Source organism: Phalacrocorax aristotelis, chromosome 20, assembly GCF_949628215.1.
Source record: "Phalacrocorax aristotelis chromosome 20, bGulAri2.1, whole genome shotgun sequence".
In the NCBI taxonomy this organism is placed as follows: domain Eukaryota; kingdom Metazoa; phylum Chordata; class Aves; order Suliformes; family Phalacrocoracidae; genus Phalacrocorax; species Phalacrocorax aristotelis.
The window spans coordinates 6,983,927-7,011,922 of record NC_134295.1 but is presented as its reverse complement, the minus strand read 5'-3'; the positions used below and the strand labels follow the sequence as shown (position 1 = coordinate 7,011,922).

Genomic DNA, 27,996 nt, shown 5'->3' with positions numbered 1-27,996 from the left:
GGGCCGGGGGTCCCGGGGGCGCCGGGAGGCGGCGGCAGAGCCGCACCGGAGCCATTTTGCGCCGCCGCCTCCCGCTCTGACTCCCGGGGAAAATCCACCGCCGTGTCTTGGCTGCACCGCGGCGGCGGCCCCGCTCCGCACCGCACCGCTCCGCACCGCACCGCACCGATCCGCGCCCACCCGCGCTGCACTGCGGGGCCGCCGCCACTCGCATGCTGCCGCCCGCCGCGCTCCCACGCGCGGGGCGCCGGCCCGGGCCGCGCCGGGACCAGCCGCGCCGGGACCAGCCGAGCCGGGACCAGCCGAGCCGGGACCAGCCGGGCCGGGACCAGCCGGGCCGGGCCGTCGGGGAGCCACCCGGCAGCGAACGGAGGATGTAGGCGGCGGGAGCCGGGTAGGAGCGGCGGGGGCGGCGGGGCTGGTGCCGGGCGGGGACCCCGGTCCCCGGGAGCTCCGGGGTGCCCAGGGCTGGGGGAGTGGGGGGTCTCCCCGACGGGGCGCCGGGGCCGTGCGGGACAGGCCCCACGGGGAGGGGGGACGCATCCATCGCCACCGAGGGGGTGCTGGAGGGGGGGAGCCGGGGGGAAGATGGCAAGATGGCTGGGGGCATCTCACCGGTACCGCGGCGCTCGGTTCGGCCGGCGCGGCTGGTCGGCATCCCCCGGCAGCTGCGGGAAAAGGGGTGCGGGCATCCCCCGTCCCCTGGTGCCTGAGGCATTGAGGAGGGGGTTCTCAGCCCCTCCAGCCTCCCCTTGGAAGGTATCACCCGCCATCCTGGTGCTCTCCCTCTGCGGAGGGCTCAGGCCGGGGTTGGGCAGGCCCAGGAGCCCTCCCCAGCCCGGTGGTCTCCCCTGACGCCAGCCTGCGGGGCAGGGAGCGTTGGCGCTGGGTGCGGGAGCCGTGTCCTGGCCGGGCTGGTGCAGGTCCGGGGCTGCCAGTGGGTGCTGGGAGCTGGAACAGGGCACAAGCCGAGCCGTGAGTCTCACCGCGCATCCAGGCTCCGTGGTACAACCCAGCCTGGCAGGCGAGGAGAGCTTTCCGGGGGCTCTGGTCTGGCTGTCTCTCTCCTCTCATTGCCTTCCTTCTCCCGGATGGTTGGGTTTTGTCGGAGGAGCCAGTCTGGTCCCTCCAGTCCGTGCCAAACCTGCAGAGCGAGTTGGCGCTGGGACCGCTTGTCTCTCTCCATCCCGTGACATCCAGCCCTACACGTCGCCTCCCTCGTGGGGTACAGGACCGTGTTGTCCACAGTGGGTCTAGGCCAGTTCCCTGGCCTGGGCACGAAGCCCCAGGTGGGCAGGAGGGGATGGAACCAGGCTCTTGGGTGCCAGCTGCCCCAACAGGCAGCCTCCCTTGGTGTAAATCAGGGCAGGATCTGGCCAGTCGTGCAGATTCTGCTTTAGGAGATGGATGTCATTTCCCATCTATCTTGGTTCCTCGCCTCCGTGCTCCCGCTGTTCTCCCGCACGCATCCACAGCTCCCAGCCCTCGAGGACCCCGTCTGCTCGGGGATGGAGTAGGGGGATGGCTGCCTGGAGATGGCCACGGCCACACTTGGGAGGCTGGAAGGGAGGCAGGTCAGCCCTTTCAAAGCATTTATTCAAGCACCAGCGTGCCGAGAGGGAAAAATTAGCCATCAAAGTGACCGTGGAGCATCTGAGCTGGAGGGGCCCCTCCTGGCTGCGGGGGTGGCGAGAGCACCAGCACGGGGTGGTGCAGGCATGAGCTGTGTTTGAGGCTGCCTTGGGCATTTTTACGCCACCAAGCCCAGGCACCAGGACCAGCTCCAGGCATCCCTGCTGCGGGGAGCAGGGTGACACAACCGTGGCATCCCCATCCAGCCTGGGTGAGTTGGCACCAAGCCTTCAGTGCCCAAATCTCTCTCCCGAGTGCCTGGGCTTGTGCTGTGTAGGGTGGAGATGGCAGCGCAGGCTGGAGAAGCAGCACCCGGCTATTCTGCCTGGCCTGGCCCCCAGCAGTTTGGGCAGGGCATGGGGTGGAGCAGAAGGCAGTGGAGAGCCCAGACTGGGGGTCCCTGGGGGGGCCCTTCCTTCAGCCTCCCCATCGTAAGCTCAGGGCAGAGCCATGCTGGGACCTGCAGGACACAGCACCCGAGCAGGAGGTGTGAGGCTGGTGGCTGCACTGGTGTGTAGGTCTCCACGGGACCTGCCTACCTGTGAGGGCAGGATCCGGCCCTGTGCTAGGGTCTCGTGCCCAGGTGATGCTGCTGCTTCTGGGGCTGGGGCTCCAGATCCAGGTTTTGCAGATGCTTGTGTCTCTCTGACAAGCTGATCCGAAACCCTGGATCCCACCCAGCCAGAAATTTGGATCTGGAGCCAAAGGTGACTCTTGGCCCTTACTGCCATCACGGGCGAAGCTAAAATCTGGATCTAAGCGGCAGTATGAGGAGCCTGGATCTGGCTCAGGAGCTGAATACGTGGCTTCTGCTCCTTCTGCCCATCAAATTGGATTTCCTGAAATAGCCTGTTGAAGACCAGAGCCCGGCAGAGACCCAATGACAGGTCACCAGGGGTGTGGAAGCACCACCACGATCCTGGCTGCCTGCTTCAAGACGTTGGCAGCCGGCAATGATAGTAATATATGGTGCCATTGCCGGGAGAGCGCAGCGCCGGAGAGCTAAGAATAGCAGGCGAGACGTGCCGGCAGCCGGGGGACTTGCGGGAGGGCCAGGGGCACGCGGTTGGATGTGTCCTGGGGGACATCACGGTGATGAGGGAGATGGAGGCGGCTGCCTGCCTTCCTCACTGGGGGGAAAACAACCTCACGTTGCAGGTGGCACAGGGCATGGTGGGTGTCTGCGGAAGGCGCTGGGACGAGGATGTGCAGAGCAGTGCCTGGTGCCGCTGACCCTGCGTGGCTTTGGGGCTCTGCCATCCCGGAGGTGAAGCCAGTGCTGCTAAAGTGCTCCTTGGCCTTGGGATCATGGCAATCTTGATGGCCCGGTGACACCTGGTCCCCCTGCAAGCAGCAGCACAGGGGGGTCCACCCCAGGATGAAGGAGGAGGCCAGACTCCAAGCGCAGCATCCCATGCTCTCTCCTCCAGGGTGGATTGAGCCCCTCCTGCTCCCCCTGCCCTGCCCAGCGCCCTGGGGCCATACGGCCTCGGCTGTAGGGGGTCAGATGGGGCATGGCCGCCATGGGCACATGAGCCAAGCCGCGGGCAGGCTGGGCTGCTCTCTGCCAGCTGCGGCACGTGGCAGCAGAGCAAGTGCCCATCCGATTAAGGAGAATTAATTTGTACTTTCCCTGTTTCCACAGGGCCAGGGGTGCTGTGGGCACCTGGTGTCCCCCTCCCGCGAGCAGCTGCAGCTCCTGTGTCAGTACCTTTACAACCTGCCCTCAATCCTAATTAGATTTTCCACGTTCCCCCCCTCCCGAGCTCACTCTTCTCCAAATGCTGGAGTGGGAAGGAGCCATGACATGGTTTCTAATCAGCTTCTGAATTCAGATTTCTCTTGGCTGTCGTTGGAGGAGGCTTTGCACAGCCTTTATCTGGTGCTGCCTGAGCAGGGTGCTGCTCTGCGGTTCCCCTTGAAGCTGGTGATGCCGGCACCCTGGGGAGCGAGCGGCTCAGCGCCACGCGCGGAGGCAGCCAGGACACCCTACAGAAACACAGCACTGTTTGGAGACGGGCACTTGCAAGAGCATCACCAGCACCCACAAACCCAGCCACATGTGGCCGGGTGGGAGCCAAAGCAGGCCGCCTCACCACTGCAAGCTGGGCAGGCGCTGGGGCTGCTGCACGGTGCAGCGGTGCTGTGCCGGCGGTGCCAGCTGCTCCTGGCAAGCACCGAGCATCACTGCTCCTGTTTTCCTGGGGCTCTTCCTGTGTTACTCCCGGGGGGCCGGGCAGCTGGTGTGGGAGCTGGGCACTGTGCCCCGCGTGCCTGTCCTGGCACGGCTCCACTGCAGCCGGTGCATTGCTGGGTTTGGCTCCTTCCCCGGCACCCGGACCTCGTCAGCAGCGAGTTGTGGCTCTGAGCAAAGCCAGGGGATGCAAACACTTCCCAGTGCTGCCAAGCCCCAATTAATAGCCTGTGAATCATGATGCCGTTGGAAGAGCAGATGTTTGCAGCGTGGTTGCCAGTGCTCGGCGTTTCACTGAGGGTCTGGTTGGCCTTAAACTGGCAGCTTTGGGCGGCAGGCGGTGGTAGGAGCCTCGCTGCCTGCCTGGCCCTCTCCCCCAGCGGAGCTGGGAGCGGTTTGGACTGGGAATTAGCTGAAGTTTTTGGTGGGCAGAGCAGAGCGGCAGAACAGCCTGTCCGTGGGTGTGTGGGGGTGCCGCTTTGGAGAGAGAGGACTGCAAAAGCTGAAGGTACTGAATCCTGGCGTGACGGCCGGCAGGGGACCTGCCGATGTCCCATCCTCAGTGCTGCGGCCTCCACCCGTGGCACCCCACATCACCCCAAGGGACTGGAGGGGCTGTGGCGGGACCGGGGACCCCGGACCCCTCGGTTTGGGGATGGTGAACTGGTTTTTACTGGGGAAACACTCTGTGTCATGGATGTGGCTGTCCCTGCCATGGTGGTGCAGCTCAGCCAGGTCAGTGTCCCCAGCTGGCTGGTCGGGGTGAGACCCCATGGTGGTTAATGCACCCCGTGTCGGGGCTGTCGGTGCAGCCGAGCCGAGGGACAGCCTTGGTGTTTCATGTCATGACACGTGCCTGCTCTGGGCTCCCCCGGGCCCCCTCTGGGTGGGGGGGAGCTGGGGACAGCCCCGTGCCAGGGGAGCCACGGCGGGTACCAGTGGGTGTCAGGGGTGTGGGCGTGCAGGGGGCTGGTGGGGGCGAGAGCTCCGCGCAGGTGCCTGCGGGGTACAGGGGAGCGTGTGGGCGTGGGGGGGCGTGGGGAAGCTGCGGGGTGGGAGCAGCGGGGGGTGCAGGGTGCACAGCAGTGCGGCGGTGCGGGAGCAGCTGGGTGTGCGTGGCCGCGTGGCCGTCCAGGTGCACAGCGGCGCGGAGCGGCCGTGTCCGTTCGGGTGTGCGGGGCTGCGCGTCTGTCCGTCCACGCGCGAGGTGATGCAGCGGGGCGGTGCGTGCGGGGCGCTGCGTGGGCGTGCGGGTGCTGCTGCCGGCGTGGGCAGCCCCTTCCCGGGGGTGCGTGGCGGTGCGCGGGTGTGGCCGGAGCGTGCCGGGGAGAGCGCGTGGGTGTGTCCCAAGCGTGCGGGGGCGCCGGCTCCGCCACCGCCTCTCGCCGGCTGGAAGGTGCCGGTGCCGGCCCAGGCGCTGGGTGCGTGGCCGCCGCCGTGCTGCCGTGGGCGGCCGTGACCCCGGGGACGCCTCCGGCTGGGCCGGGGGCTCCGCTCGCTGCGCGGCCTTGCCGTGGCATGGGCAGCCCACAGGGATTTCGCAGGAAGAGAGCGAATCCAGCCGCCGTGCCGCTGCCATCCTCCGGCTCCTGCCGAGCCCAGACGGGTAACTTCATGGCTTAGCGGCAGTGGCAGGGTGAGTGGGGCAGCGGGGGCAGGAGAAGGGGCTGCAGGGCGGGAGGGGAGCGGGCCCGGCTCCGTGCAGGGGGGTCCATGCCTCACAGAGCCCCACTCCAAGACAGCCCCGCTTTGCGCCCGGCGGTGCCGGTGCAATGGATGCGCTGGGCGGGGGGAGCCGAGTCCCCCCAGCCTGGGGAGAGTGGGAGCCCCCCCATGCAGCCTGCATTCCCGCGGAGCGCTCCTGACCCTTTCCTGGCCGAGTCCTCCTCCCTGGCAGCCACGTCCTCATCTCGGTGTGCAGCGTATGGCTCCCGGCCAGCCCTCGCCCAGACAAGCCCCGGCACAGCCTTTAGGCTCGCTCGGCTGGGATGGGGAGCTCCCAGCCCAGAGGTCTCCCCTCCCTTTCCCTGCAGCTCTGCGCTGGGCTGGGGGCTATGTCTGCTGGAGCTGGGGGCTGTGCACGTTGTGGGGGGTGTACTGGGGCTGGGGGCCAGGGGCTGTGCACGCTGGGGCAGGGAGCTGCATACGCTGGGGCTGTACACGCTGCGGGTGGCAGCCAGAGCTGAGCCTTGAGCTGAGCTCACCCTTGGGGACATGGTGCGGTCAGCCCAGGGGATGCGGTGGTCTCAATGCGGGTGTTTGCTCAGGATGAGGGAGGTGGGACCACGATGCTCCAGGCCCAGCTCTGCATGGAGCAATGCTGCGCTGGCTGTCCCTGAGCCGTGCAGCACTGGGGTCCACGGCCGGTTGTGGGGGCGAGGAAGGAGCAGGCTGTGTGTGTGGGAGGCTTTGCTGCATGCTCAGAGCTGGGGGGATATGCTGGCCTTGTCCGAGCCCCCCGTGGGGTCGGTGTTCATTTGCTGCTCATTGTGTTCGAGAGAGCAGAGCAGGGAGCAGAGTGCCAGGGCAACTGGGCCGAGCGTGTCCTGACAGCGTCGGGAGCGGGGCAGGGCTGCAGCTCCGTGTGTGCGAGGGACAGGGTCCCATCTGCGGTGTCTGTGGATGGAGCTGGGGAGCCCCGGGTCTGCCTGCCTGCCAGACGGCCCTGCTGCTGGGGAGCGGCACAGCCGGTGCCGACATCTGTGCTCCGAGCCCTGCCTGTCTTTGGTTTGCTCCTTGGCACAGTCACAGTGGCAGTCGGATCCCTCTGTACCTCTTCATCATTTTCCCCAACCACCTTCCCTCTCCATGATATGAACCTGTATTCCCTGGTGTGTTTTCTTGGAAGGGAAACTGAGGCAGGAGGGCGGGAAGTAGCAGAGCCCTCCCCCAATCCCTGTAGTCCTCAGGCTCGATCCCACGCCTCACCCTGGGTTGTTTTTTTCCTGCCAAGTGATGCCAAGAGCCGGGGGGGAACCAAGGGCGTCCTGGGACACAGCTCCCGGCTGTGTCTGCCCGGGGCCCTGAAGCCGCCTGGCTCCTCCTGCCGCCGCCTGGCGCGTCCCTGGCCTGGGGCTGCGAGAGGGGCTGGTGGCAGTGGTGGTGGCTATGGTGGCCATGGCAGTGGTGGCTGTGGTGGCCATGGTGGCTGTGGCAGAGATGGTGGCCGTGGCCATGGTGGCTGTGGTGGCTGTGGCAGTGGTGGTGGCCATGGAGGCCGTGGCAGTGGTAGTGGCCATGGTGGCCGTGACCGTGGCGGTGGTGGCCATGCTGGCTGTGGCAGTGGTGGTGGCCGTGGTGGCCATGGTGGCCATGGCCGTGGTGGCCATGGCGGTGGCGGCGGGCAGGCGCTGTCCGCGGTGCTGATCGCCCCACGCTGCGTGGCCGATTGGGAGCGTGTCCGGACCCCTCGGTCCCCACCTGGGTGTGGCGATGGGCACGCTGGGGCTTGGGGTTACCCCACTCCCCCGAGGATGTCCCAGCTTGCCCCTGGCCTTTGATGTGCAACAGCGCCAGACAGGGCTGGCGGGACGGGCAGCCAACCCACGGCCATGCCCGCCGCCCCACACCCTGCCTGTCAGGCTGGGCACGGCCGTGCTCACCGCCAGGCGCTGCTAACTGCTGCAGAGCAGAGCAGGGCACCTGAGGACATGGGCCACCAAGGCTCCATCACACCCTTCTGGGTTTGGGGCAGGCTGGAGAGGTGCTGCCAGCTCCGCCTGGTGCACCCAAGCAGGCGTGGGGTGGCCGATGCAGCATGCCCGGGGCAGCACTGCTGGCTGGGGACACTGCACCCACCTCTGCCCCTCCAGAGCTGTGTCCCAACCATGGTGCCGGTGTCAGTGCTCCCAGAACAAAATGTCAAACCATGCAAATGAGGCTGCGGGAGCGGCTGATTGAAGGGCCCTGCCCCGCCTCGGAGTTGCAATCAAATATGCAAATGGCTCCCGAGGAGGCTAGTGAAGGCTATTAATAGCGGGGGATGAGACTGTGAGAAAGCATGGCGTTCCTTGAGAGGATGAGGCTGGGGGCTGAGCTGGCCCTGCTTGTCCCTCTGCCCTGCATGTGCCACACAGGCAGGCACCCAACTCTCTGCCGATGGCCCAGATGGGGCGAGGGGTGGTCCCTGCGGGGAGCCCACGGACACCAGGTACTGCTTTGGCTGCCATGACCCTTTGCAGGGCGGGTGCTGCCCATGTGCCTGTGCTCCTGCCTGGCATCTGTGCGAACGGTGTGCACCTCCATGCCGAACAGCTGGGAAACCCCATGGGGAAATTGCATTAGCTGAAAATGCCTGGCTGAGATTTTCCCCTTGGGGAGTATAACCTCGAACAGGCAGGAATTAGGTACCCAAGGGGGAGCCAGGCACTGCTGGGGGGGGTTTACTGTGGCTTAGTCTGGCAGGGGGAGCTCGGCCTGAAGCAGTCATCACCGTTTTTGTGTAGGGAGGGAGAAGAGGGCTGGGGAGGGCTCCTCCTGGCCCCCCATCCTTCACCCTCTGCTTTCATCTCCCTGTCTCTTTCCTTGTTTCCTTCTGTTGCCATTGAGGCACAGGTCGTCCCTCTCTTGCCAGCTCCAGTGTGAGCATGAGGCGGGTTCCCACTATGGCACTAGTGGGGACCGCGCTGTCCCCAGTGCCCCAGCTGGCGTGGGGAGCTCAGTGTGCTGGGCCCTGCCACAGCCCCTCTGCCCGGTCTCGTGGGTTTCGGGAGCCAGGAGCCACCTGACCTTTTTAGAAAATTGTGGAAGTAAGGCTGGAGACAACAGTAACTAATTATTTAAAATCTGAAACTGGAATAATTAGCCCAATTAACAGTCTCAGGTGATGTCTTATTCCATCTGATAACAGCCTGAGGAAGAGGGAGATTAATTAACCCATCAGCCTGACGTTTGTAGGTCACCGCCAGCTCCTCGCACCCATCCAGGGGGGAGCAGGGGTGGTTTGGGCGTGCCTGTCCCGCTTGGTGCATGGGGTCTGCGTCTTCTGGGGTCTCGGTGCAGGGAGGGGGCTGTGGGTGAGCCCAGGTACCAGCTGGGGAGATGGGTTGGGGGCTGGCAGGTGGGGGGAGAAGGTGGCATGGTCCAAGGCCTGGATGATGGGCAGGGGGACAGGGCTTGGTGTCCCCTGGGAACGCTACCAGTGCAGGTTCGTTAGTGAGGTGGCAGCTGTAGGCCTTTAAGGTTGCTGTGGAAACGGTTGTGCTCGTTACCAGGAGGAGCCTCCTGCTTCCCAGGCAGGGCCCCCCCATCACTGTGGGAGGGGGACACCCACCCCGGACCCCTGGGACCGCACAGACCCCCGTGTCTGGGAGGGACATGGTGAGGGCACGGCCACGCACACATGGGAGGGTGGCGTTGGGTGTGCAGCTCCCCGGGGGCCAGGCCCCCTCCCTGCCCCCTCCGGCGTGGACCCCCCAGCCGCAGCTTGTCTTTGGCATGGCCGGTGGTGCCAGGCAGGGCTGCACACGCATGCACATGCATGCACACACATGTATTGCTGCACAGCGTGGGGTGCCAGCATGCACACCTCCCCGGGCAGCGCAGCTGTGCCCCTGCACCCCCTCGGGACCCTGACCTCGCGCCTCTGCCAGCACACAGCCGTGCATGCTGCCGGCACGGGAGGGTGCATGTGTACCGGCCTGTGCCCCAGCCCGGCAGCTCTGCCCAGCCTGGCACTGGGGCCGCCGTGCCACGCTGCTTGCCCTCCCCAGCACGGCACGGTACGGGGCCCATGGAGTGCACAGCGTGCCGAGGTAGAGCCCCTGGCCGCAGCCCCATGGGCGGCTCAGTGGGGCCTCGGAGCTGCTCTCAGCTCTTGGAGTTTTAATGAGGTAAATTGTATAAAAAGCTCCATTTGCCCTAAATGCCCATCGCTGCGTGAAACCACTGCGGCGCAACCCAGGCCCACCCCGGGAGCTGGGCAGGGGGCTGCGGGGCTGGGCACACGCTCCTGGGCTGGGCACGTGGCAGCGGCAGGAGGAGGAGGAGGATGAAGGCGTTTTAGCACATTTGCAATCATTTCCCTCCTTCCCCCCCCAAGTTTACAGCTTACTTCAGCGGCTTATCAGCCTCCAATCTCATTAAATCAGGCAAATTGTAGCATCTGATATTTTATGGAGATTAAGGTGTGCGCCCAGACTCTATAATTATCGGCAAAGATGTATTTACAATACGTTGTTGCTAGTAAACAAAAAATAACTTCAGATCAAAGCACTTTTACAGGGAAATAAATCTGCCGATAGAGCCCCGCTGTGGCGCGCGGCGGGGAGACAGTGGTGCTACCCGGGGCGGGTAGGCATTGCGGGGGGACGCGCGGCGGGTGGTTCGGGGATGTCCCTGGTCCCACGTGGCCATTGCAGATCCCATGTGCCGGGGCCATCTCAAGGCTGGTGCCCTGCGCCTGGGCCTCCCTTGCTGACATCTCCCACGGGTGCCTGGTGGCACCCACCCCTCTGGCTGCGGCTCCACCAGGGATTTCCACCCTGGAGACCTCCCCGCAGCCCTGCTGACACAGAACGGGGATTTATTGGCACAAGCGCGTGAACGGTGGCTGTAGCGCCTTGCCCCTCGGTTTTTCACTGTGGTGGGAGCGCTGTGGATTACTGATGCGGTGACGCTGGTTTATTGCTGCCTGAAGTGGATTTATCTGTGCGGTGGGGCCCGGGCTTGCCGCCAGCGTAAATCACCGCAGCGTGGCCAGCACAAGCCTGACCGTGGTGGCTGCCTCCCGCCAGGCCAGGGCGTTCCAGCCTCCCTGGGGGTTTTCATGGCCGGGCTCCCCGCTGCACACCCCAGCTCGGCTGCCTGGCAGCAGGCACGGCCGTCCCTTCTCTGTCTTGCTCTTCTGCCTGCTGAAACAAGAATAAAATAGTGATAATGCTGCAGAGGTCCTCTGGAAAGGGCTCTGAGGCAGATGAAAAGCCCTACTTAAGAGTGAGGCCATTATTATTAATAACTCGGAGCAGGGCTGTAAATTCAGCTGACACAGCTATTACGGGAAAGGAACCTGCTCCTGTGCCGGATCCAAAGCTGCTTGGGCATGGGGCAGGGATGGGGACAGGAGAGCGGGGCTGCTGGCTGGGTCACGTCCGCAGCCACTGGGACAGCACAGCTGGCGGGGGCAAAACCTCTTGGCAGACACCAGCTCCATCTAGGCTCACTGGGACGATTTGTCAGCTTTTCTGGGAAGGTCAGAGGTGTGAGGGAGGGGACCTGGAGCGCGGGCCTCTCCCCAGCAGGAAAGGAGGTGGCTGAGACTTGCAGCAAGGCTGAGGCCTGGCTGAACCTCAGGACAGGGGTGATGCAGTCTGCGAGGAGTGTGGCACGGGCTGGTGCCAGGGCTGGGTGCAGGGAGAGGGGCCGCAATGCTGTAGCCAGCACGGGGCTGCTGTCAGCCTGTGCCCATCTGGGGAGTGTCCACAGGAATATTATGCCTTGGAAAAGGTTACATTAAAATAAAAATAACCTGGTGACTTTCATCACCCAGCACCTGCAGCTGGGTCAGCAAAAGGCAAGGAGCTGCCGCGGCTCCTGCTCCATCGGGATAACTTCACCTCTGGCATTGCCGCCCCACGAGTGGGGCAGCCCTGGGGCCAGCACGGTGAGGGTACCCAGGGTGGGAGAGTTGGGTGTGGGGTCAGGCAGGGGGTCCTGTGGAGGCATGGGGTGCCACAGGGTGCCGGGGCTGCGGCCATGGGCTTGCGGTGCTGCCTGCGCCCAGCTCGGGAGCTTCTGCGGGGGAGCGAGCTTTGATATAAATACCTTTTTGCTCAGCACACGACCTACTTTCCAGACAATGCCATTAGCCTCCCAACTCCCTCATTCATCTTCCGCCATCCTCCCCCAGCCTGCCCTGTGGCGGCACCCGCACCGGTGCTGCACGCCCGGCCATGGCACAGCAAGGCAGGATGGGCACCCGGCTTGGTGGCACCATGGGCACCCCTGTGCTGGGGCTTAGGGCCAGCCGGCAGCCCCGTGCCCATGGCTGGCAGGGGGCTCTTGCTGCCTGCCCCCTGCTCCTGCTCTGGCTGGGAGCGGCTGGGTCCCCTTTGGAGTTTCTCCACCCCATCCTGGAGGGTGCTGAGCTCCGTCCTGCTGCCCCTAGCCCTGTTCCCTGGCCCAGTCCGTTCCCTGGCTGGCAAACAGCCTTGTCCAGGGACAGCCTTGTTGGGGACACCCTTGTCTGGGTGGGGGGAGCACAGTGAAGCAGGCAGCAGCAAAGTGCTGGCTCCGTGCTGGTGCATGGGCAGCGTGTGGGGTCCAGGGCCCCTCCTGAGGCTCCCCAGAGCATCCCGGGCGCTGGGGCTGTGCACGTGGTTCATCTGGGCACAATCCCGTGGGAGCTCCCACGTGGTGGCAGAGGCTGCGCCGCACAGTTGGCAGCTGGCGAGCGGCTGGTGGGATTAGGGGCAGGTTGGGCAGGGGGTGCCTGGTCCCACTGGCATGGGGCTCCCCAGCTCCAGGTGACAGCCCTGGCATTGATTTCCTCCTGAGAGCTGGAAATGTGTTCCCAGGAGCCGGGGCAGCCCCTGGGCCCACCGCTCGCGCACCTCCACATGCTGGCAGGGACGAGCCCCCCTCCTCCCCTGCAGCTAAAATTAAATATTCAATTTGTATGGCTGGTAAATCCCGTAAATCTCTTTTATCTTTAAGCTCTTGTAGCAGGAATATCAGTGGTGTAATCTCCGTGGGGGCCTGTCCTGCCACCCTTCGCAGCTCCCTGGCTCGGACCGCGCTGCCCTTTCCCCACGTCCCCCATTGGGATGCTTCGGAGGCTGGTGGTGGAGCAGGATGCTGGTACCCACCCATGGCAGAGCACCCCATGACACCCACCCTGCCTGCTGGGGGTGAGGGCATGCGCTGTCCCCACGCTGGGTGTGATGGGGGGTGCCAGTGCCTGGGTGACCAAAGTGGCCCTGCCAGAGTGCCCCCCATCCGTGCCACGCTCCTGGCTCACCAGCCGTGTACCCTCCCCTCGCTCTGGCCCCACGCTGGGCCTGTGCTAAGAGCATTGTGCAGAATTATGTATTTAAATATTTAGGTTTTCATCAGCTTTGCAAATTAAGCCCATCCATTAAAGCGGCAGTTTGGGTCCTCCACTGGTGAGCTGGGCTGTGCTGTGCCCCCGGGCTGCTGTGCCCACCCCAGCCCTGGCCCTGAGGGACCCCGGGGGTGGGATGCAGCCTAGGAATGGGGCGCAGTGGCCTGGAGCATCACTGCTGGCACAGCGACTGAGGGCTCTGCTTCCTTGCCATTCCCAGGTCCGGCTTGCTGGAAACCCTGGTCCCTGTGGCCCCGCTGTGGGCAGAACCATGGGATGGGATGGTGTTATAAAAGGAACTGGTTGGGGTGGGTGTTTTCTGAGGTTGGAGCAGAAGGTGCCGCATGCCATCAGAAAGCAGGGCATGGAGAGCTCCGGTGGCATGTGAGAGCCCTGGCATGACTGAGCGCCTGGCGGAGCGCAGCTGGGGATGGAAGATCCAGCCCACCCAGGTGCTCGGCAGGGATGGGCAGGGGATGACCAGAGATCATCACCACTGCAGTGCTCGGTGCTAGCGCTGTGCGGCCCCGAGCTCACCAAAGCTGCTTTGGAGTGATCCCCGGCTTAAGTCATTACACTGTGTGGCTGGGGAGATAAGTGGCTTTTTAAGCCCAGGCAGCACAGCCCGTCCGGCTGTGTGTAGGTGGGGAGGGAGAAATGGCACAGCCGGGGGGGGGCAGGTAGCGAAACGGGGTTCATCGGGCACTGCCCCCCAGCTGGGGGCCCTGGCATGGCTGGCAGTGCCTGGGGGGCTGCTGCGGCCCCCAGATGCCTGGAAAGGGTCCTCCGGTGGGGGCAGGTCTAACTCTTGGGGGATGCCCAGAGCCCACCGCCTGTCTGGAGCAAGGTGCCCATGGGGGATGTGGGCAGAGCCCCCAGGACAAGTGCGGCGTGGGGGGGTGCCTTTGCTTGTCCCTTCCCTTTGCTGCAGGTGAACATGGGGTGTGTTGGTCTTGCATCAGCTCTGTTTCCTGCCAGGCTCCCCAGGGTCCCCTGCACATTCCCCCTTTCCACCAAGCGCTGGAGGAGCACCGGGGGAGTGTGCTGGCTACTGCCAGCCCCAGGCAGCACGGGCAGATGTGGAGTGCACCCGTGGGAGGGAAGCTGTCCGTGGGCATAACCGTTGATGGGTACTCATCCGTGCGGCACAGCACCCATGAAGCCTGCACCAGGTGGCATGGGCTGGGGTCCCTGAGGCCCTGCCTGGCCTGGGGATCCCTCCAGGGTGGTCTCCCGACTCACTCAGCTGCGCTCCTGCCGCTCTGGCCGTGGGGGCCCACCTCCGGCAGTCGGCTCCCCATGTGCTGTGTCCTGGCTCCCCTGGGCAGGATGAGCATCGCTGTGGGGCCGAGGGGGCTGGAGGTGCCTGTGCCTTGGGGCAGCTCACCCCTGCCAGCCCTGCCTCTGCCCACGCCCGCCTGAGGATGCTGGGCACCCCCTTCCCTGTGCCACCTCTTTCCTTCTCAGCCAACTTCTCTGTGGGCTCTGGCTGCTGGCCCCGGCCGCTCCTTGCTTCTAGCGGGCTTTTGAAGAAGTGGCTCCTCCGCCAAGGTCCAGGTTTGGGCTTTGCGGGGATGGAGTTCCAGGCTCCCTTCTCCGCTGGCTTTGCCCCAGCAGCCCTGGGATGCTCCGGCTCCCCCGCACACCCCGGCACAGGAGTGTGGCTCTTGCCTCAGGGGAATTGGCTCTGGGGAGCAGGGTGTCGGGGCGGGCAGTGCTGGGCTGCACATGCTGAGCAGGGTGGAGGGTCCCACACCCCCCGTGGCGGTGGCAGCTGGAGGCACCTGCGTTGCAGCGGGGAGTCCTGGTGCTGGCGGCTGTGCTGGGATCCCTGGCAGCTGGGGCGCGTCATGGCTGTATTTCCTCGCCCTGCTCCAGGAGTAATTGCTCAGATGGGGACTTGGGGCAACTCCCATCCCTCTCCCGGCATGGTAATGAGTCAAGAAGACTCAAAGACAAATGGCTCATTAAGAAGCAGTGCTGCATTGCAGGATTTTTCATCCCACCAACCGCTGCATCAGCAGAGGCAGCACCTCTCGCGCTCGCTCTCCCCAGCCCTGGAGAAGGAGCTGTCAGGCAGCTGGGGCCGGTGCCAGAATTAATCATGTGCATAATAACCTGCCCCTTGCATCGAACGGCCTGTCCTCAGCCTCACCGCACGTGGAGTGGGGCGGCGGCACTGGGCTCGAGCCCCGGGGCACCGTGGGTTTGGTGCCTGGGAAGCACCGGTGCGCAGCGACGAGGGACATGCTGGGGCAGGCCTGAGCCAGGGGAGATCCCCCCGGCATCGGGGTGCCAGGGACCCCCAGCCCAGCTCCGTCGGGGTGCTGGCCGGCTCTGCCGGGCAGGACGATGCTGCCGGCCCCTCTCGACAGCCTCAGCAAACACCTCTCGCTCTGCTCGCATTTGCAATTCTTCAGCTGGTATTAGTCCTTCATGACTTTTTAAAAAATCCCACCCATCCCTTATTTACGGTGGTTGGTTTCTGCCCCTCATAACCCGCTCCGGGCAGTGCCCACTTGCTGCCCGCTCAGTTTTCTTCTGTTAACAGATTTGATTTGCTGGTTGCATTGAGCATGTCTGCCGCGATCTTCGCATCCTGCTCATTCCCCTTCCCCTTCCCCTGGCCAGCCCGTACGTATCGGGGTGAGGATCCTCTCCCATAGGACGCTTCCCTGCCTGACACAACTAATGAACCACTGGTGAGCTGCTTTCAGCTAATTCAACTTTTAAGAAAATAATAACTCAGTGCAGAATTATGTACTAAATCAGGCGTTCTCTTACTAAGCCCCTCTTTTTTTTTTTTTTCCAGGCTGAGTAAATTTTACTAATACAGCCTAATAAAATAACAGAGCAATTAGTAATAAAATAATATGTTTGCTTTCTACAATCCTTCTCGGTTACAATGAGTTGGGAAAAAGTAAATAGATTAAAAGCACGGTGGAAACGACCTGGCGATATTCCATATTTATTTTCTTCCTACGACCATAGATCAAATTTGCTCAGCTCCTAAGTGGGAACCACTTTATTATTATTTTTTTTTTCCAGGCTCCAGTTTGCACGCGGCGCCGGGCGCTCACGCTGTGTGTTTGTTCTCTCCTGCTTTCATCCCCAGCCATAAAGATCCCCAGCAGGACCCGCGCTGGCAAAACCTCGCGCTAATTTGCAAAGCAGAACGGGCCGAGCTCACGCCTCTGCCGGGCCGGCGGCTGGAAAAAAAATCCCTTTGCTCATGCTGGAAAGCCGGGGTGGCGGGAGGAGGCTTTGTGGAGCATATGGCCGGATCCAGAGCAAATCAAAGTCAATGGCATGGTGGCCGCTGGGCCAGCTCCAGCGCCCGCTGGCAGGGAATTGCATAAGAAGATGGGTCTGGGGACGGTTTTGGGGCTAAGCCGGGCGAAACACGTGTCTGCGGCCGCGTGGAGCCGTCCTCGTTGCTGCCGGTGCAGGCAGCGCTGCCTACGGGGTGGCCTCGGGGGAGGAGGGAAGGCTGAGCTACTAAAACAATACACAGGGAGTTGGGTCAGGCTGTTTTGGGGAGGAACACCCTTGCTCTTCCTCCCTGGGCTTCATCCCCCTCATGTCGCTCCCCCCAGATCCTGCTGCCCCCGGGAGACCCAGCGTGGAGGAGCCACCGGCGGCCGGGGCCATGAGGACAACATCCCCCTGAGCGCCGGGCGGTAAGTACCAGCGACAGCATTCGCCGGGACCCCGGCACATGTTGCCCGTGGTGGGGGCTGCTTGGGAAGGGGCCAGGGCCCCCCGGGTGCAGGGCCATCGACCCCAGCTCTCAGGGTTTGACCTGGAAGTCTTGGAAAGCCCAGCTTTGCCCTGCGCCAGGACAGTTTGCTGGGAGCAGAACTGCCTCTGCCATGTGCCCCTATGGCAAATTAAATGTGGGGGGGCTGAATTTCGGCGTGGCCCGCAGTGCGAGGGGCTATGGGCCCCTCTCCTCCCTGTGCTGACCATCCGGTGGGAGCAGACGTCAGAGGGAAGGTGGCGGTGGGGGAATTGCCAGTGGGAGTTTCTCTAGGCTTTGGATGCAATAAAGGCAAGAAGTGAGTTATTTGTAATGGTAATTATGCTCTTCCAGTTTATCCTAGCACATAATTGTGTGGGCGGGAGGTTCCCACTGGTGGTAATTACCCTCGTGTTAAATGGCACAAAATTCAGCCAGTCTGGGTTTATTCCCCCCATTTTTGAGTCTGCGGATCGGTGGCGCAAATCCCCTCCTTCCCAAGGGCCGCGCAGCGTGAGCATCCTTCAGCGGGACGCAGCTCCGCTCTTGACTGCGGCCGTCTGCCCGTGGTCCGTGCTCCAGCCGGCTCCCCCCACCCCATGTGGCAGCCTCCTGCCAGCGCTGCCCACCCTGGGTGGGGGAGAGGAGTGGGCTTGGCGGCTTCTCCTGCCCTCTGCATGTGGCCATCCCCTCTGGGACATGGGGACAGGGACCCCAGGCTGGGCTGTCTGTGCTGAGACCCACAGGATCGCTCCTGACACCTTCCCCATCACCAGGGTGCCCGCAGGGGGACCGGCTGGTCCCTGCCCAGGGCACAGGCGCCAGCGTGGCTTTGGTGAGCTGGTACCGGCTGGGACACGGCATCCTTCACCACAGCGCGTCCCCATCCTCTGCCACGGTGTGTCCCCATCCTCTGCCCCATCCCACTGGTCCACCGCTGCCTGCGGCTGCGGGAGAGCTGCGGCACTGCCTTGCCGGCGTGGCGGTGGGGCCCAGCTTTGTTTAATTCCTGCGCCAGCCAAGCACAAAAGCCCGCCGGGCTCGTGGTGACGGGCTGCTCAGCTATTTTGACTCCTTCTTCCCGCTGCAGCGGCAATATTTGGATCAGCTGAGAGCTTCCCTCCCCAAGCAGGAGATGATAGCTCAGCCTGCAGAGGCAGAGACAGAGCCGGGGCTGGGAGCCTGTCTGTCCATCTGTCCGTCCTCCTGCTGATTGCTGGCTCGATCCTAGGGCAGGGGAGGCAGCCCCCTCCCACACTGCTGTGCCCGCTCCTCATAGCAGCTCTCCCGGGAGTGGAGAGGCATTTCTTTTTGTAACAGGCGGCAGCATCCTTTAGTTAAGATGCAGCAATTAGGGAGCCTCGTTAGAGCAGGATCGAGATTGTGAGGGTGGGGGGGAGCGGCTCAGGACCGAGCCATCCAGCCTTGAAGCCGGGAAGGAAGGTGGCGGAGGCTTATTAGGGCAGACGCGTTCCCCAGGCGCTGCCGCGGCCCCGTCTACCGCTCGCTGCCAATGCGTGCATCGCTGTCCGCCCCCGCACCCCTCAGGGACCTCCAGCCCCTCTCCCCTCCCAGGGCATGCGGCCCCTCTCTCCCCACACATCCCCAGCCCTCCTGGCACCCCTCGTTTCCAATGCCTACCGTGTCTAATGGACCCCATGTGCCGCTGGGACCATCCCACGGTCACCTTTCCCTGCAGCCAGTCTTGGAGACGGGCTGCCCACAGCACCCTGCCCAAATATGATAACAAGAGCATTAACGATGCCTGTTAATTAGCTGAGATACACTGGAGAATAAGTAATTTCCTCATTTACAGTCATACCAAAGGCAGAGCTTTTGAGGGACTGTGAGGAAGACAAACCTCCATGGGTGCGTGCAGCTCCGGCGTCCCAGTGCCTGGCGTGGGGCTCAGCATGGCTTGATGCCGTCCACCCTCCTGCTTCTGCATGGGGGTGCCCCCCTCGTGGCGTAGGCAGCTCTGCTCCCTGACTCTCCATCCATGGGGGCTGGCAGGGCTGTGGGGCTGGCGGGGTGGCTGGTCGTGGGTCTCCATCCGCAGTCGTGCTCCACGGCCGGGGCCATGTGGGGAGAACAGGCTGGATGGAGACATCAGAGCATGGCCCCCCCGCGCCCCGCGGCAGCTCATTAACAGCTCTGTGAATCGGAACGGCTGAAAAACTCAGCCAGAACCGTTTCCTAATGGAGAAACACTTCATAATATTTGGTGTTGGAGGAGAAAACAAGTTTCTGATGATGGCAGCGTGTCCTCCCTCGCTGTCTGCAGGCCCCGCGCTGCCTGCATCCCTGCTGGCAGTGCCTTCTCCTTCCTGCTCCCCCCCTTAGCGCTGCCCCCTCCAAGCAGCTGAGCCAGGGGTGACCCTGGGTGCCCGGCCCCGGCACCATGCCCCCCACACCCCATGGGCAGCCAGGTTTCTGGCATTCCAGCCCAGCTTCACAGGGGCTCAGCCAGGGCTGGATCCTGCCCTGGGAGCTTCCCAGCCCCCTTGGTTGGTTCCTGTGGGACAACCCCAACGTTTCGCTGGCGGTGGGGTGCAGAGGGGATCATGACACTGTGCCTGTCCCTGTCCCCGCAGATGAGCCTGCAGGGGCGACCCTGCAAGATGCCGAGGCTATGGGGCGGGTGCTGACACCATGAAGGGCTACCATGGGGAGTGTAGCCAGGTACAGCCCTCCTCCGGCCCCCGCTGCCGCTGCATCCCAGAGGACTGCGAGCATCCTGCTGACTACGTCCAACACGGCCCCGAGGGCCGGCCGCCGTACATCCTCAGCCCCAGCGAGCCGTGTTCCCTGGAGCATCCTTACTGCCCGGTGCGGAGCCCCAGCGCGGCCAGCGAGTGCCCGGGCGGGCCCCTGAGCGAGCCGCCCTCCGCCAGCGCCAGCAGCACCTTCCCAAGGATGCACCACGCGCAGCAGCCCTACGACTCCTGCGACGAATGCATGGCGACCGCCCACCCTGCCAGCAAGATCAACCGCCTGCCCCCCACGCTGCTCGACCAGTTCGAGAAGCAGCTGCCGCTGCACCACGACGGCTTCCACACGCTGCAGTACCCACGGGCCGGCGGTGCCGAGCCCCGCAGCGAGAGCCCCAGCCGCATCCGCCACCTCGTCCACTCCGTCCAGAAGCTCTTCGCCAAGTCCCACTCCCTGGAGGCGCCGGCCAAGCGGGACTACAACGGCGCCAAGATGGACGGCCGCGGGGACGGCTACCACCACCACCACCACCACCACCATCACCACCACCAGTCCCGCCACGGCAAGCGCAGCAAGAGCAAGGACCGCAAGGTGGACTCCCGGCACCGGTCCAAGATGATGGGCTGGTGGAGCTCCGATGACAACCTGGACAGCGACAGCAGCTACATGGTGTCCGGCCGGCACGCCGCCGACCAGGGCACCCAGTACTGTGTGGACGCTCCCGAAAGTGCCTTCAGAGACTTGACCTTGAAGAGTCTAAAGGGCGGCGGGGAAGGAAAATGCCTGGCCTGTGCCGGCATGTCCATGTCTCTGGACGGCCAGACGCTCAAGAGGAGCGCCTGGCACACCATGACCGTCAGCCAGGCCCGCGAAGCCTACCCCAGCGCCGGTGGCACCGAGAAGACCTTGATGCTTCAGGAAGCAAAGGCCAAAGACCGAGCATACCAGTACCTGCAGGTGAGGGGCTGGGCAGGGTGGGGGGCTGCGACCCCAGGCACTGTGGCCAGCGATGCCGTGGGGTGAGCTGGGGCTGGGACCCTCCATGTCAGCAGCCTGGGGCGCTGTGGGGATGCTCCAGCTCTGCTCCGTGTCCCCAGTGCCTGTGCCCCGTCCCCTGGGGTCCTGCACCAGTCCCTGCTGTCCCCTCACCGGCAGTGTGAAGCCCCATCTACCACCTCCTGCCTCACGCCCGCTGGATTTGGGGTCAGACCGGCTCTGTCGGCTTGGGGCTGCTGGTGGCCCCACGCCTGCTCCCTTCTCACAGCTTTTATCCTGCTTGTGCCTGGCCAGGTGCCACCGCCTGCCTTGTCACTGGGCTCCCTTCTAGGTCACCACCCTTCCAATTAAAAACTAATTAACTCTTCTCTCCCTTTCCTGGGGGAAGGAGACAGGGAGCGGCAATGCCTTGCTGGCTGGGGGCACGGGGCGGCCGGGGCCCCTCTGTGCCGACAGCGGGGGCATCAGGGCAGGGTGCCGGCCCCACCACCCTCCCCGTGGGGCCTGGGGGACACTGTCCCCCTGCCGCAGGCCGGTAAGGACCCCGTGGTACTGGCGTCAGCGGTGCGTGGCAGGACCAGTGGCTGCTACGTGGCAGGACCGTTGGCTGTGCTGGCATGGGTGGGATTTGGCCCAGCCGTGCCTGCCGGGGGGGCTGCGAGGTGGGAGCGGCTGCACTGCCCTGCATTTTGGGAACAGACCCGCGCAGGGCACGGGGAGCTGTGGCTGTTAGGAGAGATCAGCTGTCCTGGATTTAGGGGCTTTCTCAGGGAGTCAGAGCCCCCAGTGTCTGCCCCTGCAGCTCTGGGGTACTGCGGGGAGGGCATGGGGGCCTTGCCAGTACGTGCACCGGCCTTGGGCTGTGCACACATGCTGCATTTGGACCATGCATGGACACCAGGCTCGGGCTGGCATGTGCCATGTGGCAGGCGCGGGGCTCGGCTCTGCATCCCGACCGCGGGAGCCCGGCCACCGCGTCCTCCCACGCTTGCCTCCTGCCCCAGGTGCCACAGGACGAGTGGAGAGGGTACCCAGTGGTGGGCAAGGACGGGGAGATCCCTTGCCGGCGGATGCGCAGCGGCAGCTACATCAAGGCCATGGGCGATGAGGACAGCGCCGACTCGGATGCCAGCGCCAAAGTATCGCCCAGGGCGGCCACGCGGCGAGACAGCTACCGCCGCTCTTCCAGCGCCGACCAGGCCAGGACCAAGTAAGGGCTGTTGCCTCCCAGCCCTGTCTCAGCGCCGGGGGCGGCAGCGGGGGCGTGGGCTGGGGCTCCCTGGGAGCTGTAGCTGCCCTTGGCGGGCACCGGGGGAGATGCGGCTGCGCTGGGCTTCAGGGTGTGACCCACTGCTGCAGCTGCGAGCAAAGGCTGGGGAGGAGAGGCACGTTCAGAAGGAGACAACTGGGATGTGACCCAGTCCTGGCAGGTGACAGGCTGCCTCCTCATCCCCAGCACCTGCTGTGTACCCCTCTGGTGGCCCCATACCACGGGGGACACGTCCCATACCCCAGGACAGCTTTTCGGGGCAGTCAGGAGCAGGACAGTGGTGGCGGCTGGTGGCTGCGTTTCCGAATGCTCTGCTTGAACGTGTTGCTTTTGGTGCAATCCCTTCTATTCCCACTGTCTCTCATTAGGTTTGCAAGTAGGCACTATTCTGATTCATATATCTGTAACTGTCCCAGCTGCTGCACACCACCGCGAATGCTCCCACGGGGACAGGGCTACGGGCGATCCTTCACCACTGGCCAGGTAGGGTCCTATGCCACGGGCGCCGTGCGGCAGGTTGGGGCAGGGGCGATGATGGATGCTCCTCTGAGCATCTCCTGCCCCGCTCGACCCCAGCCTCACCTGCCGCTCTCCTCAGATCAACGATGAGCTCAACCACCAGTTCGAGGCCGTCTGCGAGTCGGTTTTTGGCGAGGTGGAGTCGCAGGCCGTGGAGGCGCTGGACCTGCCCGGCTGCTTCCGCATGCGGAGCCACAGCTACCTGCGGGCCATCCAGGCGGGCTGCTCCCAGGACGACGACTGCCTCTCGCTCTTCTCCATGTCGGCCCCCGCTGGGCCGCCCATCACCAGCAGCATCCTGAAGCCCAGCACCTGTGAGTCCTGGGGGGTTGGTGGGGGCTTGGACGCGCGAGGGACCCCCGGGTCTCCCCACCTGCTTGCCCAGACACCTGCCAAGGGCTGCAGCTGCCCCGCTCCTGCCCCCAGCCCCATGCAGCCCCTGGCACAGGGTGTGAGCATCCCACCCATGGGTCAGTCCTGGTCAGGGGACTGCTCTGTTCCCCAGCACCCATCTGCCGTTCCTTCCTTCCCTCCACTTCTTTCTCCATCTCTGCCCCTTGCTGGGTGCTGCAGCAACATGGTCATTGTGGGTCTGGGGCTGGTTTCTGATCCTTTTCTGGGAATAAACATGCCAAACAGCCCTTCTGAGCTCCAGCCTGGATCTCAGCCGGCCAAGGTGCAAACCCTGGGGGGCTGTGGGCCCCGCACTGTGGGAGGAGGTGGGCAGTGCTCCCCCGGGGCCCCCATTCGCGGCGGGAAATGAGCAAGTGTCTGTGTTTTCACGCGCCTTTTCATCCTGCGCCTCTCCCACAACAGCCTTCAGTTACAGAAAAGCTCCACCTCCCATCCCTCCAGGAACCAAAGCCAAACCCCTCATCTCCGTCACGGCGCAGAGCAGCACCGAGTCTACCCATGAGAGCTACCTGCCCGGCGAGGTCGCCCGCAGCCCCGCCTGGTCCAAAGACACCGCAGCCCGTTGCAACTCGGCTGAGAGCCTGGAGAGCTCCAAGGTGACGGCCGTGGCCCTCAACCTGCCTCCGGTCCAGCCCCGTGCCGCTCCCAAGCCCTCCACGCTCATCATCAAGGCCATTCCCGGCCGGGAAGAGCTGAGGAGCTTGGCTCGGCAGCGGAAGTGGCGTCCCTCCATCGGCGTCCAGGTGGGCTTCGCTCCTCCCCGAGGGCTGGGAGCCGGCTCCGAGCCTGCCCGAGTGGCGTGGGCGACGCTGAGACCCTGCACCTCACCTCGGGGCCACCCTCCAGCGTTCTCCCTTTGCCCCTTGGCAGGTTGAGGCCATCTCCGACTCAGACACGGAGAGCAGGAGCCAGAGGGAGTTCCACTCCATCGGGGTGCAGGTGGAGGAGGACAAAAGGTACCGCGCTGCTGGGCTGGGCTGAGACCTGCCACACTTGCTACACTGCGGGATTGGATCCCCTGGGGCTCTCTGAGCCACCCTGCAGCATCTTGTCCCTCTCCCCTCTGGCTGAGACCCCCAGAGCTCAGCACCGTCCCTGTCCCAGGCTGGTTACCCTGGGGCAGGATCTGGCCTCCCCTTTGCCTGTGCACCGTGCTGCTGCAAACGGCCTGTCCAGGGAAGGGGCTTCCCTGCTCCTGCCCCGTGCTCGGGTCTTCTTCGCTGGGACTCAGCCCTGGGGTTTGAACATGGCCCAGGCACAGATGAAACCTTTGGGCTTTTATGCAACAACACATGACGTTTTGGCCAGGGTGGGAGCGCCGTGTGCCGGGACCTGCATGGCCTGCGGGAGGGGACCTCTGGCAACGTGCCCACGCAGCCCCGGTGCATGCTCTCCATCCTCGGTCCAGTGACGGTAGCCATGGAAACGGGCTAAGAGCAGAGGAGATGAGGGACTGGTGGGTTGCAGCTGCTCAGGGCTGTCCCCGTGGGCCTGAATGCTCGTGGGTCCAGACCAGTGTCCCCAGCCCCAGCCTGCCTGTGGGCACCCCGCACCCTGCCGTGATGGCACCCAGCAAGGGGACAGGGCAGCAGGGCTGTCCTTGCTGGTCGTGAGGATCCCCATGCGCTCTCGCTTTCCCCAGGCGAGCGCGCTTCAAGCGCTCCAACAGCGTGACGGCGGGCGTGCAGGCAGACCTGGAGCTGGAGGGCTTCGCCGGCCTGGCCGTGGCCACCGAGGACAAAGCCCTGCAGTTCGGGCGCCCCTTCCAGCGGCATTCCTCGGAGCCCGAGTCCGGCCGGCAGTACGCGGTGTACAAGACGGTGCACACGCAGGGGCAGTGGGCGTACCGGGAGGACTACCAGCTGCAGTATGACACGGTGGAGGTGCCCAGGCGGGATGCCTGGATGGAGCGGGGCTCCCGCAGCCTCCCCGACTCTGGCCGTGCCTCCCCCTGCCACCGCGATGGGGAATGGTTCATCAAACTGCTGCAGGCGGAGGTGGAGAAGATGGAGGGCTGGTGCCAGCAGATGGAGAGGGAGGCCGAGGACTATGACCTGCCAGAAGAGAGTGAGTCAGGGGGGATTTGCGGGGTTGGGAGGGACTGAGGCTCCTGTGGGGCTGGGGGTCACAGCCACAGTCCTGCAGTGCTCCCACCTTGGAACCACCTTGGAGCATCTCCCCTGCCATGGCTAAAGAAATTGGGTAGGGGCGAGAAACACTGGGAGACCCTCTGGGACTAGTGGGGTCGAGAGGAGGGGGGAGACCCTGTGCAGGCTGGGGGGATCCAAGCTGTCCAGCTGCCCCCGAGGGGTTGCAGGTCCCCGCCACACAGGGGAGAGGCTCTGTGCCCTGCGGGAGCGCTGACCATCTGCTCTCCCCCTGCCAGTCCTGGAGAAGATCCGGAGTGCCGTGGGCAGTGCCCAGCTCCTCATGTCCCAGAAGGTGCAGCAGTTTTACCGCCTCTGCCAGCAGAACATGGTGAGTGCCAGGCCACGGTGCCACGGGGTCGGCCATGGCAGGCAGGGAATCTCATACCTTAGCCGGTAGAGAAGGGAATCTGTGGGGGGAGAACCAGACAGAGCCCCCCAGCAGTGTGGGGGTGGGATGGCTGTGTGGCCAGCAGAGCCGATGTCCTGCAGGCAGACGTGGATGACGTCCCTCTGTCCCTGCAGGATCCCAATGCATTCCCTGTGCCCACCTTCCAAGACCTGGCTGGCTTCTGGGACCTCCTACAGCTTTCCATAGAGGACGTCAGCATGAAGTTCGCAGAGCTCCAGCAGCTCAAGGCCAATGGGTGGAAGATCACGGAGCCCAAGGTAAGGGCAGGGCTCTGCCACTGGCACTTGTCCTCTTGTCACCTCTCCCTCCTTCCTCCCCAAGCACATCTATGCCCAATCCACCACTGCCAGGCTGTCGCCAGCGAGTGCTTTTAGCAAACATTTGAAAACCAAAGATCCGGGAAAAATGAGGCTAAAGAAGGGGCTGTTCCCCCACCACGGCCTCGCAGCCGGCTTGCTAGGTGTTTCTGTGCAGTGCTGCCTGCGAAGGGCTGGGCAGGATCTCAGCTCAGGCAGGGGCAGTGTGCCCTGGGCACCTTCGTGCCCGTGCAGACGAACAAAAGGACGCTCAGCCCTGCCTCGCGACTCAGGCAGGGTGCAGGAGGGGTGTGGGGCCATCTCGTTGTGGATTTGGCTTTGCCACCCGCCGCAGCACCGTGCGCGGAGGTGCATGTGTCCCGCATGCCCACTGGCTGTGCCGAGCCCGCTGGGATGCCCGTTCCCTGGAGGTCCCGGCCCCGCACCCGCCCTGAAGCACCCATTGTCTGTGCAGGAGGAGAAGAAGGTGCCTCCCCCGATACCAAAGAAGCCGCCGCGCTCCAAGGTGCACCCGGTGAAGGAGCGCTCCCTGGACTCGGTGGACCGGCAGCGGCAGGAGGCCCGCAAGCGGCTCCTGGCAGCCAAGCGAGCTGCCTCCTTCCGCCAGAGCTCGGCCACCGAGAGCGCGGACAGCATCGAGATCTACATCCCCGAGGCGCAGACCCGGCTGTGATCGCAGCCTCCGCTTTTCTACCCGGACTGGACGGCGCGGCCGTAGCTCACTGTGATGGGGGGCCGCGGGGACACCCTGGGGCAGCTCTTGGCCCTGCTCACAGCTTCTCTCTTTTCTATCTTAGACCTTTCGTGGATCCGATGGCGGGTAAACGCAAGCCCGGTTCTGCCCCGTCCCGTTGCCCCCCGCCCGCATGCCCCTGCCAGACTCTCCTGGGGTCCGGGGCTCTCCCTCCTTCTGCTCTCCCTGGGGCCGTGTCCCAGCTCTCTGTCCCCTTCCGATCCCCCCAGCCCTTCCGCATCCCCCCCAGCCTGCGTCCCAACCAAAAGAGAGGTGACCTTCAGCCCCTGGCCCTGCCGGGCTGGAGGGGAGGGGGCTGCAGGCAGGCCCCCCGCCTCTCTGTACTCAGTGCAATCCCCCAGCGTGCAGTGGGGACAGGCCCCCCAGCCCTGGACAGGCCCGCCCAGCCCCCGCCTGGCTGCAGCCCCCCCAACCCCGCTCCCCGGCCCTGCCGGCACAAGGCTTTGGGATGCAGGGGGGACAAGGGGCTCCCCTGCGCTGCCCCCACCTGCCTCTGGCTCATTTGCCTCAGGGCACCCAGGGCTCCTTCCCCTATATACCTATATAAATATAACCTGAAGAATAAACCAGAAAGTACACGTGGCCAGCGCTGTGTTCTGGCTGGTGGGACGGACCAGAGCAGCAGAAACCCTCGGTCACAGCAAAGCGCCCCGCTTCATCCCCATCGCACGGAGCACCACAACGCGCTTCTCCTCATCCTGCTCAGCCCTCCTTCCCCATCAGTCTGTCCCTCCATCGATCTGTCCTTCCCTCCTGCCAGCCTGGAGTCTGGGAGCACCTCTGCAGTGTGGCATTAGCCAGGGACGGGGGATACGGTCCCCCTGTGCCTCGCTGCCGGTGGGATCCACTTCCCTGGTGTGCGAGCGAGGCGGGTAGCGGTGGGGAGACCTGCCCACAGCCCGTTTGCACCCGCGGTGCCAGGGATGGTGGTGGCTCTGCCCTGGGCCGGGCTCGGTGCCGGTGGGTGGGATGGGAGTGTGGACATGGCTGGCAGCTGCCCATTGAGTGCAGGGCTGCTAGAGATCACCCGGGGGGTCACCCCTTCTCCCCAGTGCCCCGCGGGGATGGGACACCCCAGGATGGGGCTGTCGTGTGCCTGGTACCCCGTGGGGCCAAGGGACACCCCAGGATGCTGCTGCTCCCAGCAACCCCATTGCTGCATGCAGGCCTGGGAGCGGGGTGTGGGGGTCCCCAAAAGTCCCCTCCAGGGCAGAGCAGTGTCGCAGGGCAGGAGGCTGCATCTGCCCCATCCCTGTCCCCATCCCTGGTCCCTCTCCAAGCATCCTGTCCCCCCCAGTGTCCCTTTTGGTGTCAGAAGGGCGGAGGACCCCAACCCTGTCCCCCGCCATGCCAGCAGCCCCACGCAGCATCACCAGCCACCCCCTAGGCAGGGCCGGTGGGTGCCAGGTAGCTCCCAAATTCCATGGCCAAACCTTGCCCAGGGCCCTCGGGCAGGGCAGCGGGATTGGAGGCAGCTGGGGGGACCCAGCTTGCGCCCCCCCATGTAGCAGGGGGGGCCGGGCTGAGCAGGGGGATGCCTAGATGGAGGGTCCCCTGCTCCGGGGGTCTGTTGGTGCTAAACACCTCTGGGACGGCAGCACCCACTCAGCCACCCAAAGCCCTTTCCCACCCCACTACCCCCCGCACCCCAGATTTAGGGATGTGCCTGGGAAGGGCCCCCCGGCCCCCGGCCAGCGCCGTGCAGTGACCGTGACACGTGGCTCCCTTTTTATTGTAACAAACCGCCGCAATTAATAAAGATGACTTTGGTTACTCCGGGCCAGCAGCCACCTCCCCGTGGGGACGCGGCCGGTGTTGGGCTCGCCTTTCCCCTGTCTGCTACCCCTTCG

At 64.5% G+C, this 27,996-nt stretch overlaps 1 protein-coding gene across 3 annotated transcripts; it reads left to right on the top strand.

Moving 5' to 3' along the window:
- The first annotated feature begins 19 nt into the window (after positions 1 to 19).
- DLGAP3 (DLG associated protein 3) lies at positions 20 to 27,919 on the top strand. Of its 3 annotated transcripts, none has more exons than XM_075114745.1 (12): positions 20 to 394; positions 16,463 to 16,546; positions 19,200 to 20,274; positions 21,318 to 21,523; positions 22,000 to 22,066; positions 22,182 to 22,416; positions 22,919 to 23,259; positions 23,387 to 23,472; positions 24,159 to 24,583; positions 24,903 to 24,994; positions 25,189 to 25,332; positions 25,847 to 27,919. In XM_075114745.1, exons 3-12 carry the CDS (start codon positions 19,258 to 19,260, stop codon positions 26,063 to 26,065), a joined length of 2,832 nt encoding a protein of 943 aa, XP_074970846.1. In that variant the 5' UTR covers positions 20 to 394; positions 16,463 to 16,546; positions 19,200 to 19,257; the 3' UTR covers positions 26,066 to 27,919. The 3 variants fall into 3 exon arrangements, with proteins under 3 accessions (XP_074970846.1, XP_074970844.1, XP_074970845.1); XM_075114743.1 differs by having other exon boundaries at positions 21,952 to 22,066; XM_075114744.1 differs by lacking the exon at positions 20 to 394 and adding an exon at positions 5,214 to 5,462 and having other exon boundaries at positions 21,952 to 22,066.
- Positions 27,920 to 27,996: the final 77 nt, after the last annotated feature.